This window comes from Podarcis vaucheri (genome assembly GCF_965113315.1).
Source record: "Podarcis vaucheri genome assembly, chromosome: 9".
In the NCBI taxonomy this organism is placed as follows: Eukaryota; Metazoa; Chordata; class Lepidosauria; order Squamata; family Lacertidae; genus Podarcis; species Podarcis vaucheri.
The window spans coordinates 5912270-5928176 of NC_138767.1; the positions used below are offsets into that span (position 1 = coordinate 5912270).

Genomic DNA, 15907 nt, shown 5'->3' on the forward strand with positions numbered 1-15907 from the left:
CCAACTAGCCCAACATCCTGTTGCGTGGCAAGTCCCCCCCCCCAGTGGAAATAATGACACATAACACAATTATTAAGGTTAATGGGCTAAATAAGGACACAACATTATTGGTTACAGGTGATGAGCGGTATTGGCTTAGGCATTGGTCCTAACCGACTATATCCGACTTCAGCCCGTCTGCTTGAAGTCCGGGAAGGGTTAACCACCAGTAGGGGGAGTCCTACTGATGCACATCAACTAGGAACTCCCCCAGGGTCACCGAAAGGGGGCGTGCCTTAGGCCCTCACCTCCCTAGGCTTCAGACAGGGCCACGCCCCCCGGAATCCTCTATCGGACCACCCTTCAATCTGTGGGGCAGGTGATGGCGCTTCCTCCCTTCTTCCATCTTCAAAACAATACAAATGCCTAACTGCCAATACCCAGAAAATTGTGACGATTTGCTACCAGGCAGGCGAAAACCAAGTGGCTGGTGCCAGTTTGCCAAGTGGAAGAAAACCCTGCCAGGCCCCTCAGTGGCGACCAACCAAGGTCCATAGCAAGGTCCAAGAAGGAAAACTTTATAGGGCGGGAGGGTGGGAAAAGCTGGAACAGCTGACAGCAAAGAGAACAGCAAAGAGAGAGATCCCCGGCCGCGTCCTTCCTTAAATAGGGCAGGGCACGCCCCCTGAGCCAGCTGATTGGCTGGCTGAGGATTCCCCCAATTGCCTGGGGGCTGGGGGCGTGAAGCCCGCAACACCACCTTCTTTGCAGGGTGGAAGTGGCTTTCTCACAGTGGCCAACGAAATGCTTCCCACCCTGCTCTCCGGTCTACAAGGCAGCGCAGCCCTCAAAGGGATTTGCGCCGCGGAGCTGCTCTCCCACGCTGCTGCTGCTGCCGTCATCGTCGCTTCGTTCCCCCGGTGCTTGTGTCTCCCTCTGAGCCGCCCAGCGGGCGGGTGAGCCGAAAGTAGGCCAAGAAATGGAACGTGCTCTTGCTTTTATCCAGCGGAGAGTCCTGATTTATGCACAGGCTCTGCAGCGCTTGAGAATTCCCTTTGATGTTTCTGAGCTAACTAGAACCAAGGGGAGCGTCAGATGTTGGCTGGTGGGAGACGGCGTTATTTTTTCTTCCTCTTCCTATCTGACAGGAGGCTTTCTGAATTTTTTCTTTCTGTATTGGTTGAGAGAGAGAGAGATGGTGTCTATGAGCACCAGAATTCGCCAGAACACAAGGCTCTCTCTTTTTAATAATAATAATAATACAGCCATACCTATTATTATTATTATTATTATTATTATTATTATTATTATTATTATTATTATTAATACCCCACCTATCTGGATGGGTTTCCCCAGCCATTCTGGGCGGCTTCCAACAGAAAATTAAAATACAAGAACCTATTAAACATTAAAAGCTTCCCTAAACAGGGCTGCCTTCAGATGCCTTCTAAAAGTCTGGTAGTTGTTCTTCTCTTTGACATCTGGTGGGAGGACGTTCCACAGGGCGGGAGCCACTACCAAGAAGGCCCTCTGCCTGGTTCCCTGTAACTTGGCTTCTCACAGTGAGGGAACCGCCAGAAGGCCTTCGGTGCTGGACCTCAGTGTCCAGGCAGAACGATGGAGGTGGAGACGCTCCTTCAGGTATACTGGACTGAGGCCGTTTAGGGCTTTAAAGGTTGCGTCCCGCAGTGACCTGGAAGTACCGGAAAGGGGTACTTCCAGGTTTCGCCACTTGCTCATGCTAAAAATTACGTCATGCACAGAAGCAGCGAATCACAGCACGTGCAGACACGGGTTGCATTCTGCTCATGTTGGGAATGGGGCTCCGGAACGGATCCCATTCTCAACCAGAGGTATAATAATAATAATAATAATAATAATAATAATAATAATAATAATAATATTTATTTGTACCCCGCCCTCCCCAGCCAAAGCCAGGCTCAGAGCGGCTAGCATCATACAAAAAAGCACAGTATACATAAAAATAGGCATCAATGAATTAAAACACATCTTAAAATTAATTCAGACAAATTAAAATCTGGACAAATGGCTGTTATCAGGTTAAGATTGAGAGCGGTTAATACTTGCCAGGACCAAATGTTTTCGCTGATCATATAGTACCAGTGAATAGGCTGGGAGGCCTCCTTCATGCTTGTTCTTATTCAAAGGAAAGTAGGTCAGATTGCCCCCTGACCAAAGGCCCCCTGGCCAAAGGCCTGGCGGAACAGCTCCATCTTGCAGGCCCTGCGGAAAGACGTCAAGTCCCGCAGGGCCCTAGTCTCTTGTGGAAGAACGTTCCACCAGGCCGGGGCCACAGCTGAAAAGGCCCTGGCTCTAGTCAAGGCCAGTCTAATTTCCTTGGGGCCCAGGATCTTCAGAGTGTTGTTGTTTGCAGACTGTAAGTTCCTCCGTGGGGCATACCAGAGGAGGCGGCCACTGGTGCACGCTTTGCACCTCTTCAAATATCCCCACACTCCTCTACCACCTATTTGCAGCTTTTCACATGTGAATCAAAGGCCTCGGATGCATTGGCGGGGGGTCTCCCGGGTCTTAGTTCTGACTTCCCATTGCCCTGTTCTGGCCTTCTCCCCACAAAGGGCACTGTGCCCCCGTTTTCTGGGAACAGGAGGCCCTGTGCCCTTAGAAGACAGATCTGGAGAGTCACCCAGAAAAATGCACACAGCTTGGTCTAGTGCAGGCACTTGATCTCACAATTCCCAGGGATTGAGGTTGAATCCTGACAAGACAGAAGTACTGTTTTGGGGGGACAGGGAGTGGGTTGGTGTGGGGGATTCCCTGGTCTTGAATGGGGTAACGGTGCCCCTGAAGGACCAGGTGCGCAGCCTGGGAGTCATTCTGGACTCACAGCTGTCCATGGAGGCGCAGGTGAACTCTGTGTCCAGGGCAGCTGTCTACCAGCTCCACCTGGTACGCAGGCTAAGACCCTACCTGCCTGCAGACTGTCTCGCCAGAGTGGTGCATGCTCTAGTTATCTCACGCTTGGACTACTGCAATGCGCTCTACATGGGGCTACCTTTGAAGGTGACCCGGAAACTGCAATTAATCCAGAATGCGGGAGCTAGACTGGTGACTGGGAGTGGCCGCCGGGACTACATAACACCAGTCCTGAGAGATCTGCATTGGCTTCCAGTACATTTCCAAGCACAATTCAAAGGGTTGGGGCTGACCTTTAAAGCCCTAAACGGCCCCGGTCCTGTATACCTGAAGGAGCATCTCCACCCCCATCGTTCAGCCCGGACACTGAGATCCAGCGCCGAGGGCCTTCTGGCGGTTCCCTCATTGCGAGAAGTGAGGCTACAGGGAACCAGGCAGAGGGCCTTCTCGGTAGTGGCGCCCGCCCTGTGGAGCGCCCTCCCATCAGATGTCAAAGAGATAAATAATTACCTGACATTCAGAAGACATCTTAAGGCAGCTCTGTTCAGGGAAGTTTTTAATATGTAACGCTGTACTGTTTTTAATACTGATTGGGAGCCGCCCAGAGTGGCTGGGGAAACTCAGCCAGATGGGCGGGGTATAAATAATATATTATTATTATTATTATTATTATTATTATTATTATTATTATTAGCAGCTCTGCTAGTCCCATGACTCTTACCTGGTCAAGGGCTTAGCCCAAGACCCTGTTTTTTCAGCCCAGAGCTCCATCTTGGACTTATCTCTGGGTGTCCACGCTCGCCTCTCCATCGCTTGAAATTTGCCATCACCATTCATCAACTGCTGCCAATTTTAAGTTGCCTCTTGTTAAGGATGAGGACTTCTGAAACTGCCCTGAGCCCAACACTGGTCTGTCAGCTGCAACATCATTCATTCATTCATTCATTCATTCATTCATTCATTCCACTTGTGTCCCACAGTTCCTTCAAGTTACTCAAGGTGGAGTACATGCTTTCCCCTTCCCAATTAATCTTCACAACCACCCTGTGGGGTAGATTAGGCTGAGAGACAGGGTCTGACCCCCAAGGCCACCCAGTGGGCTTCCTGGCAAAGGGTGGATTTGAACCCTAGTCTTCCAAGCTGTAGCCTGACACTCAGACATGGAGGAAGAAAAAGTGATAGTTGGACTCCAACTCCCATTAGCCACAGCCAACATGGCCAAGAGTCAAGGATGTTGGGTATTGTAGTCCAACAAAATCCGGAGGGCATCAGGCTGGCTAGCCCTGCTCTAAGCACTGCACCACCCTCCCTCTTACCAATATTCCCTGCCTCTAGCCTTTCCCAGTCTCTCCTTTACTAATGTGGGTCCCCCCCCCCTAAATGTAAATAGATGCAGCCTTCAGACTCAAACCCTGACAGTGTTTTGTCTTGGCATTATAAGCAACCAGGCAATCCTTTCTGACTTGTGGTCTGGGCTTTGTGTTAAAAGAGATGTTTGGGGCAATATTATTAAATGCGAACATGCTCAGAGGTCATTGTGGGCCCAATGCAGACGAGGCCAAGAGCAAGTTTAGCTCAGTTGGTAGAGCATGAGGCTCTGAATCTCAGGGTTGTGGGTTTGAGCCCCATATGGGGCGAAAGTTTCCTAAATTGCAGAGGGTTGGAGTAGACTGTTCCTCGTGGTCCTTTCCAACTCATTGATTCTATTATTATTATTACTATTACTATTATTATTATTATTATTATTAAATGTGTATACTGCCCTATACCCATAGATATCATGGTGGTTCACAAGTTAAAATTACAATATAAAACACAAAATACATAATAAAAATAAGAACAGAAACAAACCATTAATCTCCACTTCCATAACACATTTAAAAGAGCATTAGATGTCAATCAGCCAAAGGCCTGGTGGAAGAGGAACTTCTTTGCCTGGCACATAAAGTTGTATAATGAAGGCGGCGCCATGCGAACTTCCCTGGGGAGAGCATTCCACAAACGGGGCCACTGCAGAGAAGGCCCTGTTCTCGTGTTGCTACCCTCTGGACCTCTCAAGGAGGAGACACACAAAGGAGGGTCTCAGAAGATGATCTCAGGGTCTGGGTAGGTTCACATGGAAAGAGGCGGTCCTTGACGTATTGCGGTCCTGAGCCACTTAAGTCTATATAGGTCAAAACCAGCACTTTGAATTGGGCCCGGAAACTAATAGGCAGCCAGTGCAATTGGACCAGGATCGGTGTAAGATGCTCTAACCGTTTTGCCCCAGTGAGCAAGCTGGCCATTATGGTTTTCTGTGATTCTCTTAAGTCTCTTGTTTCCCAAGTGCATAATGCTCTGTGTGACCCAAGAGGCTTGCTGTGCATTGGGGGGGGGGGGTGCTGTTCTGACTTGGGTCTACTTGCTGCCACCTCCTGGCTAGCATGCATTTACAACTGTACTAACAAGAGTTTATTTCAGGTTAGTGAAGGGAACGGCTTATCACTGGGACCTCCTCCTTGTGGCTTTGATCAACATAGGGCTCTCCATCTTTGGGCTGCCGTGGATCCACGCTGCATTCCCCCACTCGCCGATGCACGTCCGAGCCCTGGCCTACGTGGAGGAGAGGGTGGAGAACGGGCACATCTACGAGACGTAAGTCGGGGTTAACGTTTGTTTGTTTGTTTGTTTGTTTGGAGGCCAGGGCAATCAACAGCGTATGAAATATAAGATAAAGGTAAAGGGGCCCCTTACCATTAGGTCCAGTCGTGGCCGACTCTGGGGTTGCGGCACTCATCTCGCTTTACTGGCCGAGGGAGCCGGCGTACAGCTTCTGGGTCATGTGGCTAGCATGGCTAAGCCGCTTCTGACGAACCAGAGCAGCGCTTGGAAACGCCGTTTATCTTCCCGCAGGAGCGGTACCTATTTATCCACTTGCACTTTGATGTGCTTTCGAACTGCTAGGTTGGCAGGGACCGAGCAATGGGAGCTCACCCCGTCGCCGGGATTCGAACCGCCAACCTTCTGACCTGCAAGCCCTAGGTGCTGTGCTTTAGACTACAGCGCCACCTGCTTCCCATAATGAATTATAATCAGTGCTTTTTTCTGGGGGGACACAGAGGGACGCGTACCCTTAAACATTTTGCGTTGCCCCAACTGACCAACGGACGAACTGACATGTCAGCTGTCTCCGCGGTAAAAGCGCGGACTGGATCTCCATCGTTCTCCCCATTGGTGCCCGGGGAGGGGAGTCTGGGGCACCCACAGTGGAGGCGACAGAATTCGCCTCCTCCTCTTGCCAGGCTGGAGCCAGCCGGCGAGCGCTCGCCCCTCCTTGCTGAAGCTGAACCGCTGTCGCCGGGGGCCTTCCAGTCCTCTCAGTGCCACCGCTGCCTTGAGTCCCTCATCCGGGAGTTGGGAGGGAAGAAGAGGGGGAGCAGCAAAATGAAAGTATTGCAATAATAAAAAATAAAAGCAGCCTGCTGGATCGGACCTCTGGGTCATCTAGTCCAGCGTCCTGTTCTTACTGTGGCCAACCAGATGCAGCAAGCAGGATCTGAGCGCTAGATCCCTTCCCCTTCCTGCTGTTTTCAGCAGCTGGTATTTAGACGCATTTCTGCCTTCGACTGCAGAGTCAGAGCAGAGCTGTCTGGGCTGGTAGCCATTGCCTGATCCTCTTTCAAAGGCATCTAAGCTGGTGGGCAACTGGAGGAGGGAGTATCTCAGGATCGCCCTCTGCCCATGATCAGATGAAATCTTTTAATTTTGGGCATGTTTAGCCTGGAGAAGAGGAGGTTAAGGGGTGATATGATAGCCATGTTCAAATATATAAAAGGATGTCACATAGAGGAGGGAGAAAGGTTGTTTTCTGCTGCTCCAGAGAAGCGGACACGGAGCAATGGATCCAAACTACAAGAAAGAAGATTCCACCTAAACATTAGGAAGAACTTCCTGACAGTAAGAGCTGTTTGACAGTGGAATTTGCTGCCAAGGAGTGTGGTGGAGTCTCCTACTTTGGAGGTCTTTAAGCAGAGGCTTGACAACCATATGTCAGGAGTGCTCTGATGGTGTTTCCTGCTTGGCAGGGGGTTGGACTCGATGGCCCTTGTGGTCTCTTCCAACTCTATGATTCTATGATTCTATGATTCTATTTTAAGAAATGCTGTGGCCGCTAGAGGGCGCCTTGCAGTTAGGAACATCTATGTTGGATGCATAGTCTATTCGTTTTGGTTGGCTGTAAAGAGGGATTCAGCAGGAAGACTGTGCCGATCAATGGCTATAAAAGTGAGCCTCCGGGTTCAGAGGCAGTCTGGGCCACTGTTTTCCTTCATCCTCCACTTGTGGACTTCCCTGAGGAATCTGAGATACTACAGCTGTGATCTGATCTATCAGGGTACTTTAGGAATAGTAGTAGTAGTAGTAGTAGTAGTAATAATAAATTTATACCCTGCCTATCTGGATAGGTTTCCCCAGCCACTCTGGGCAGCCCCCAACAGAACATTAAAAACACAATAAACCATCAAACATTAAAAACTTCCCTAAACAGGGGCTGCCTTCAGATGTCTTCTAGAAGTCAGATAGTTGTTTATTTCCTTAACATCTGGTGGGAGGGCGTTCCACAGGGCAGGCACCACCACCCAGAAGGCCCTCTGCCTGGTTCCCTGTAACCTCACTAATCTCAGTGAGGGAACCGCCAGAAGGCCCTCGGAGCTGGACCTCAGTGTCCGGGCAGAACGATGGGGTTGGAGACGCTCCTTCAGGTATAGCCCTCTGGAATTACAGTGGTACCTCAGTTACAGATAGGTAGCCGTGTTGGTCTGCCATAGTCAAAATAAAAAAATTCCTTCCAGTAGCACCTTAAAGACCAACTAAGTTAGTTCTTGGTATGAGCTTTCGTGTGCATGCACACTTCTTCAGATACACAAAAAGTGGTACCTCAGGTTACATACGCTTCAGGTTACAGACTCCGCTAACCCAGAAATAGTGCTTCAGGTTTAGATCTTTTGCTTCAGGATGAGAACAGAAATCGTGCAGCAGCGGCACGGCAGCAGCGGGAGGCCCCATTAGCTAAAATGGTGCTTCAGGTTAAGAACAGTTTCAGGTTAAGTACGGACCTCTGGAACAAATTAAGTACTTAACCTGAGGTACCACTGTAGTGGGTCTGTTTTCTCAAGGGCAGAAGCAGGGCTAGAGGGCCTGGGCTGAGAGTCCTGCGTCTCTGCATATTGTTGAACTGCCAACCCCCAGCCAGTATGGCCCAGTGTCCACGGTGGGAAGGTAGGAAGCTCCCTTATTTACCAACCATCTCAGTATGGACCTCACCGACTTTCAGTGGTTCTGCAGGGGTCTCTCCCAGCCAGCGGTGTGCAGTCAGTGAACTGGGGGACTAGGCTAATCCCCTAAATGCTCCCTTCCCTCTTGGCGCCTCCTTCCCAAAACCTGGGAAGCTTTTGCCCAGTTTAGGGAGGGAGGAGGTGCGATGCTCATGCACACAGTGTCCAGACGTCCTGGCACCTCTGCCCCTAACTGTTCCCCTATGAAAAATTTCACTGCACCCCACTGCTCCAAGATTGAGCTCGGGGCCTTCTGAATGCAAAGCAGATGCTCTCGCTGGATAGGAGTGGGGGAAGAAACGAGATTCAATTCTCATTTAAAGGTGAACTTCCTGAACCTGCAGCATCTGAAAATTCACAAACCGAAACAGACCCATCTTTTGACATTCTCGCTTCCCTGAATTTTGCAGTGTGGTTCACCAACCTAGTCTTGTGTGAAAACCCATGGGCCAGGGTAAAGCATGCATAAGAATGCCTACGTTATCAAAATTTTTGCTGCACGCGGGGGAATTTGTTTTGCAAACGAATGTGTGTTAGGATAAGTTTGCATGAAAGGCTGATGAATTTTCTCAGGGACTTGAAGCAGACAAACTAAATGGTTGTGGAAATGTGGAGAGCTGAGCTTAATAAGAGAAAAAGATGTTGAGGTTGACAGATTTGATCACCCCTAAAAAGCAGAGCCAACAAAGGTCCGTATAGTCAAAGCTATGGTTTTCCCAGTAGTGATGTATGGAAGTGAGAGCTGGACCATAAAGAAGGCTGATCGCCGAAGAATGGATGCTTTTGAATTATGGTGCTGGAGGAGACTCTTGAAAGTCCCATAGACTGCAAGAAGATCAAACCGATCCATTTTGAAGGAAATCAGCCCTGAGTGCTCACTGGAAGGACAGATCCTGAAGCTGAGGCTCCAAGACTTTGGCCACCTCATGAGAAGAGAAGACTCCCTGGAAAAGACCCTGATGTTGGGAAAGATGGGGGGCACAAGGAGAAGGGGACGACAGAGGACGAGATGGTTGGCCAGTGTTCTCGAAGCTACCAGCATTAGTTTGACCAAACTGTGGGAGGCAGTGGAAGACAGGAGTGCCTGGTGTGCTCTGGTCCAGGGGGTCACGAAGAGTCAGACACGACTAAACAACAACAACCCTTGAGCCACAGTCCTTTCCCCTTTGATAATGAGAGTCATTGTCCTGCAATATCTCAGAGGCCACAGCTGCCCCCATTCCTGCTGTCTAAGCACTGGGGACAGCTTTGCTGACCCAGAGTAAGCCTGTCTTTGCACACTCAGCCCTGCCCAAGAATTATAGAATTGTGGAGTTGGAAAGGACCCCAAGGGTGAACCCCTTGCAATGCAGAAATCTCGGCTAAAGCATCCATGACAAATGGCCCCTCAGCCTCTGCTTAAAAACCTCCAAGGAAGGAGAGTTCACCACCTTCCAAGGGGGTCCATTCCACTGTCGAACAGCTCTTACTATCAGAAAGTTCTTCCTGAGCTTTAGTCGGAATCTCCTTTCTTGTAACTTGGAGCCGCTGGTTCGAGTCCAACCCGCAGGAGCAGGTAGCAGAAGGGCAGCGTAATTAAAACTCGTTTAAACATTGTGCTCCAGGAACAGCCTTGCGCCCGTTCTCCTCCTTTGGGATGGTTGCGGCTTCGTAGAACAGCATGGAGGTTGTGTGCTGTGTCTCTGTACAGCAAACCGTGTCTTTGGACCCGCGTGAACCCAAGGATGCAGACATGGGTGGAAAACAATTCCATCTGCCACTAAACATCCTGTTTCCACACCGGTGCACTTTAGAAGAAGGTTTATCATGATGCATGTAGCTGGCGGGTAATAATAATAATAATAATAATTTATTATTTATACCCCGCCCATCTGGCTGGGCTTCCCCAGCCACTCTGGGCGGCTTCCAAAAGAATATTAAAATACTATAATACATCAAACATTAAAAGCTTCCCGAAACAGGGCTGCCTTCAGATGTCTTCTAAAAGCCTGGTAGTTGTTGTTCTCTTTGACATCTGGTGGGAGGGCATTCCACAGGGCGGGAGCCACCACCAAGAAGGCCCTCTGCCTGGTTCCCTGTAACTTGGCTTCTCACAGTGAGGGAACCGCCAGAAGGCCCTCGGTGCTGGACCTCAGTGTCCGGGTAGAACGATGGGAGTGGAGATGCTCCTTCAGATATACTGGACCAAGGCCGTTTAGGGCTTTAAAGGTCAGCACCAACACTTTGAATTGTGCTCGGAAACAAACTGGGAGCCAATGTAGGTCTTTCAAGACCGGTGTTATGTGGTCTCTGCGGCCGCTTCCAGTCACCAGTCTAGCTGCCGCGTTCTGGATTAGTTGTAGTTTCCGGGTCACCTTCAAAGGTAGCCCCACGTAGAGCGCATTGCGGTATTACGATACCTCCTGGCACTTGGAGCATATTTTCCAGATTCTGCTCCCTCTCCCCTAGCCCGCCCCCTGGAAGTTTCTGCTAGGCATGTGGAATCGTAGCAAATGTATTCATATGTATAGGATCCAGGTACATATTGAAAATCAGGCCTGTTCTGCTTGTGTGTGGGGGAATCCTGTAGGCTCAGATTATAGGTGCAAAACAAAATAAAACCATTATACCTGCGTGGCAAATGCCCTTCGCTCCCCAGCCCTCCCCCCTACTCCCTTCTGCTTGCTTAGCCTTAAGCCCCCGAACAAGTTTTCAAATGCTTCCCAAATGTGCTCAAGCTTGGACTGAAGTAAGCATTCAGGGACCGAGTGATCTGCAGCTGGTCTACAAGTCACCGATAACTCCTCTGATGGCAGCCTTTCTTGTCTGAATGTGACGCAGAATGCGAGAGGCTGTGGTAGTAGAGGGGGGCTATGGAATCATCCACAATTCCGCTTGTCCTGCCACTTTCCGCTGGGGAAACCCACTGTTCGCTGCTGAATCGGAGCAAACGTCGATCAGGTTTTCTCCGGATTTCTGTTTTCCCCGATTTAGCACCAAAGAGCAGGTTTTCTGGGGAAAGCAGTAGGGCAAAGGGGAAACCGCATGGACCCATGCCTTGAAAGTGTGGGGAAGCGCTTGGAGCTGTGCTTTCTAGGCATAGGGCAAGCAGGACTATGGGGGAGCCCTGTCTTACGCTACCATTTCAACAAGGTAATGTCACTCTCCATCTCAGATTTTGATGAAACTTGGTGTACACCCTTCCCTTGTGGTTGAAAGAACCCCCTTTAAATTTGCCTCCTCTATCTGAAACAGTTTTGATTTTATAACACTTCAAAGTTTCATTAAGTATCTTGTGCGGAGGGTCTCAAGAGGGACAGACAACGCAGATTTAACGAAACATCAAAGTGCTACAAAATTAAAACCATTTGAGATAGGGGGGGGGAATTCAAGGGTGTTTCTTTCAACCATAAGGGAAGGGTATACACCAAGTTTCATCAAAATCTGAGACGGAGAGTGACAAAACCCTTGTTTTTTGCGTCATAATTATAATAAGTAATAATAATAATTTATTATTTATAACCCACCCATCTGGTAGTTTGGTAGTTATTTTTCTCTTTGACATCTGGTGGGAGGGCGTTCCACAGGGTGCCACCACCGAGAAGGCCCTCTGCCTGGTTCCCTGTAACTTGGCCTCTCGCAGTGAGGGAACCGCCAGAAGGCCCTCGGTGCTGGACCTCAGTGTACGGGTAGAACGATGGAGGTGGAGACGCTCCTTCAGGTATACTGGACCGAGGCAGTTTAGGGCTTTAAAGGTCAGCACCAACACTTTGAATTGTGCTCGGAAACATACTGGGAGCCAGTGTAGGTCTTTCAGGACTGGTGTTATATGGTCTCGGCGGCCGCCCCCAGTCACCAGTCTAGCTGCCGCATTCTGGATTAGTTGTAGTTTCCAGGTCACTTCCACCTTCACCTGGATTAGTTGTAGTTCTGGGTCACACCACATAGAGTGCATTGCAGTAGTCCAAGCGAGAGATAATTAGACTGTCTGGCGAGACAGTCTGTGGACAGGGAGGGTCTCATCCTGCGTACCAGATGGGGCTGGTAAACAGCTGCCCTGGACACAGAATGGACCTGCGACTCCATGGACAGCTGTGAGTCCAGAATGACTCCTAGGCTGCGCACCTGGTCCTTCAGGGGCACAGTTACCCCATTCAGGACCAGGGAGTCCTCCACACCTGCCCGCCTCCTGTCCCCCCAAAACAGTACTTCTGTCTTGTCAGGATTCAACCTCAATCTGTTAGCCGCCATCCATCCTCCAACCGTTAATTTGATGTGGAATGACCCTTGCACCTCTCAACCCCAGGGATCCCTTATTAAGGGGTCTGTGGCTGAGACCCTGGCAAAGACCTGCCTGAGATACTGCAGGTCTGTATGTGATACCCTCTGCTGATGCTGCTTAAAAACTCACGACGTTCTCCCTAGCTGAGAACATGCTCTATAAACGTCTTGCCCATTTTGCCGCTGGCCGGACCCGGAGTTTGCAAGAGGGATGCTTGGTGCATGTGAGCTCACTAAATTCCAAAAAGGTTGCCCCGCTACTTGCCATTTGATCTTGGGAGTTTTGCCGATGTTATCTCCCGTAATCCACATCAAGGCTGAAGTTCCTAATCCCCCCATAGAAATTACACTTTGCGCTATAAACAGGATTATCCTTGAAGTTCATCAGAACGCCTGGCCCCCTCAAGGTGATGGGTTTTCTGTTTCTGCTGAGATGCCCTTCGATTTTTTCCCCGCTTTCCTTTGGTTATTTGGGTGCCACGAAAATGAAGGAAATCAATGCCCTCCTCTGAGATCTGATAGTTGCTGCTTGGAGAGGATCAAAAGGTAGGAAAGGGGGATTTGAACCGTTCGAAGAGATTTTGTGTAGCGTGCCGCAAAGCCTAAATTAGTTTCAAGCTCTGAATGTGGGAACGAGAATAAGAGAATCGCTGGAGCTGTGTGTGCTCATTGCTAAAGAAAACACATGAATTGTGCGTCTGGAGAAGCAGGGTCTCTGGCCCGTATAAATTATGCACTTTCAACAAATCCTGACACTTGGCTAGCCACACATCCCTAAATACCAGAAAGCCCATTTAACTTTGGAGGTTTCTTCAGATGTTGCACAAATAAGTCTGCATTTTCCATCGATAAGGACTAGAAACTTGATTTTTAAAAAAATTCAAGGTATTTTCAGAGTGCTGATTTTCCCCCCCTTACTGCAACTCCAGATCCCAACCTTGCACGGAACCCTTCAATTTCCATAGAATTATGGGTGAACATAGAAAGCTTCGTTGACGCCTTTTCAGACCCCTGGTTTCTCTATTCTCTATTGTTTCTACTTCCTTTGGCCTTGCAGAATTCCTGGTCAGGGGCTAAGTCCTGCCCCTGAGACATGGCACATCCAAGGCGCTCACTATATAGCAAAACAAAAAGTAGGTCAGTGCCCCAGGTGTGGTCCAGAATCCCGACTCTAGTATGACGCGTGGGACTCGTTCACACATGCATGCAGACTGCTTGCTTCTTCTGTTTACCCAAGGGCTCAGCTGCTTGCATGTGAATCAACGGGAGATAGCTCAGTGAGCTAGAGTGCGGTGCTGATAACGCCAGGGTTGCAGGTTCGATTCCCGTATGGGACAGCTGCAGATTCCCGCATTGCAGCGGGTTGGACTGGATGATACTCAGGGTCCCTTCGAACTCTACAGTTCTGATTCTATGACTCCTACTAAGTACCAATTGCAGCCGGAATAGCAGGAGCGATGCAACATTCAGTCTGCGGTGGTTGATCTTCGATGGCTCCTCCTCTCATGTAAATCATCTCTCGGCACCCAGCCATCAAGTGTGCCCGGGTTCTTTGTGGTTCTTTGTTGTTATTTGCTGATATTTAATTTTACTGTTCACTATTAGATTCTAAACGACTGTTGAATTTTGCTTTATTTGATACAAGTTGTTTATTTTAAAGTTTTTGTGACTTTTTTGTATTGGATCAGATTGTAATTACAGTGGTGCCCCGCAAGACGAATGCCTCGCAAGACGGAAAACCCACTAGACGAAAGGGTTTTCCGTTTTTGAGCTGCTTCTCAAGACGATTTTCCCTATGGGCTTGCTTTGCAAGATGAAAACGTCTTGCAAGTGTTCCAATTTTTTTCCGCTCCCCCCTTTTTCTAAGCCGCTAATAGCCTTTTAGCCGCTAATCCGCTAAGCCTTTAATAGCCGCTAAGCCTTTAATAGCCGCTAAACCGCTAATAGCACTAATCCGCTAAGCCGCTAATAGGGTTGCTTCGCAAGACGAAAAAACCGCTAGACGAAGAGACTCGCGGAACGGATTAATTTCGTCTTGCGAGGCACCACTGTATTAACATTTGACATTTTTTTATGTTTTTATATGTGTCGGAAGCCGCCCAGAGTGGCTGGGGCGACCCAGCCATACCCAGCCAGATGGGCGGGCTATAAATTAAAAAAGAATACAGTGGTACTTTGGTTTTCGAACGTAATCCGTTCTGGAAGACCGTTTGACTTACGAAACGTTCGAAAACCGAGGAGCAAGGGGAAATCTGCAAACTCAGAGCAAGTCGTTCAACTTCCGAGATGTGTTCGACTTCCAAAATGTTCAAAAACCGAGGTACCACTGTATTATTATTATTTTTACTACTACTACTACTACTACAGTCATACCTCGGGTTACATACACTTCAGGTTACATACACTTCAGGTTACAGACTCCGCTAGCCCAGAAATATTACCTCGGGTTAAGAACTTTACTTCAGAATGAGAACAGAAATCGTTCTCCGGCGGCGCGGCGGCAGCGGGAGGCCCCATTAGCTAAAGTCGTGCTTCAGGTTAAGAACAGTTTCAGGTTAAGAACGGACCTCCGGAAAGAATTAAGTACGTAACCAGAGGTACCACTGTACAGACACTTCAGGTTGTGTTTTTTCAGGTTACGGACCCGCCAACACCCGGAAGGGGTTACTTCTGGGTTTCGGGTTCGCACATGCGCAGAAGCACCGAATTGCAACCCATGTGTGCGTAGATGTGCCGCTGCAGGTTGCAAATGTGCCTCCTGCACTGATCCTGTTCGCAACCCGAGCGTCCACTGTACTATTATTTGCTCTCTCAAACGCTTGCACGCATCCTTGCGGGATGGGCTATCTCGCTGCTCAGTAACACACCCTGCTTCTGTCCTTCCTCCCCGGCCAGGATTGTGAGCGTGAAGGAGACCCGGCTGACCACCCTGGTAGCCAACTTCCTGGTGGGCCTCTCCCTGCTTCTCCTGCCTTTCCCGCTACAACTGATCCCGAAGCCCGTCCTCTACGGCCTGTTCCTCTACATCGCCCTGACCTCCATCGACGGGAACCAGCTCTTTGAGAGGGTCGCCCTCCTGCTGAAAGAGCAGGTAAGCGCACCGGGGGGGGGCAGCACCAATTTTGCAAGCTGTGCAGGATAAGGAGCTGAGGCCCCGGCGGACCTGCACGCCTCTGTTTCCTGAGGAAGCTCATAATCACGAGTTGATTGCCGCAACTTGAAAAACACGGCCGTTAAAAAGCCTCTGATTGCTTTTTATGATCTCCCTCTGCTCCTGCCACCACCGCTGCTGCCTCACGGCCTGTTTGTTGTCTTGGCTCCGCTCCGGCAGCAAAAAACCCTACGGGCGAAATGCCGCTGGGACAGTTGCCAGCAAGAACATCCCAGTCATCCGGTCCGGGGGGGAAAACAGCAACTTTCACCTCCTGGCACCAGAAGTGGCCTTGGTCTTGCCCTCTGCT

General features: G+C 49.6%; 2 protein-coding genes across 7 annotated transcripts in view; one reads left to right on the forward strand and one right to left on the reverse strand.

The window, feature by feature from the left end:
• The window catches only part of LOC309539925 (kyphoscoliosis peptidase-like), a 360319-nt gene that overhangs the window by 302497 nt on the left and 41915 nt on the right, over window positions 1-15907 (reverse strand). The window lies entirely within an intron of this gene.
• SLC4A11 (solute carrier family 4 member 11) overlaps window positions 1-15907 on the forward strand; it is a 251928-nt gene that overhangs the window by 222144 nt on the left and 13877 nt on the right. For all 6 annotated transcript variants that reach the window (XM_082236390.1, XM_082236389.1, XM_082236394.1 and 3 more), the window contains exons 17-18: window positions 5335-5508; window positions 15342-15537. In XM_082236390.1, the coding sequence (XP_082092516.1) occupies window positions 5335-5508; window positions 15342-15537 (370 nt within the window). The remainder of the gene's footprint in view (window positions 1-5334; window positions 5509-15341; window positions 15538-15907) is intronic.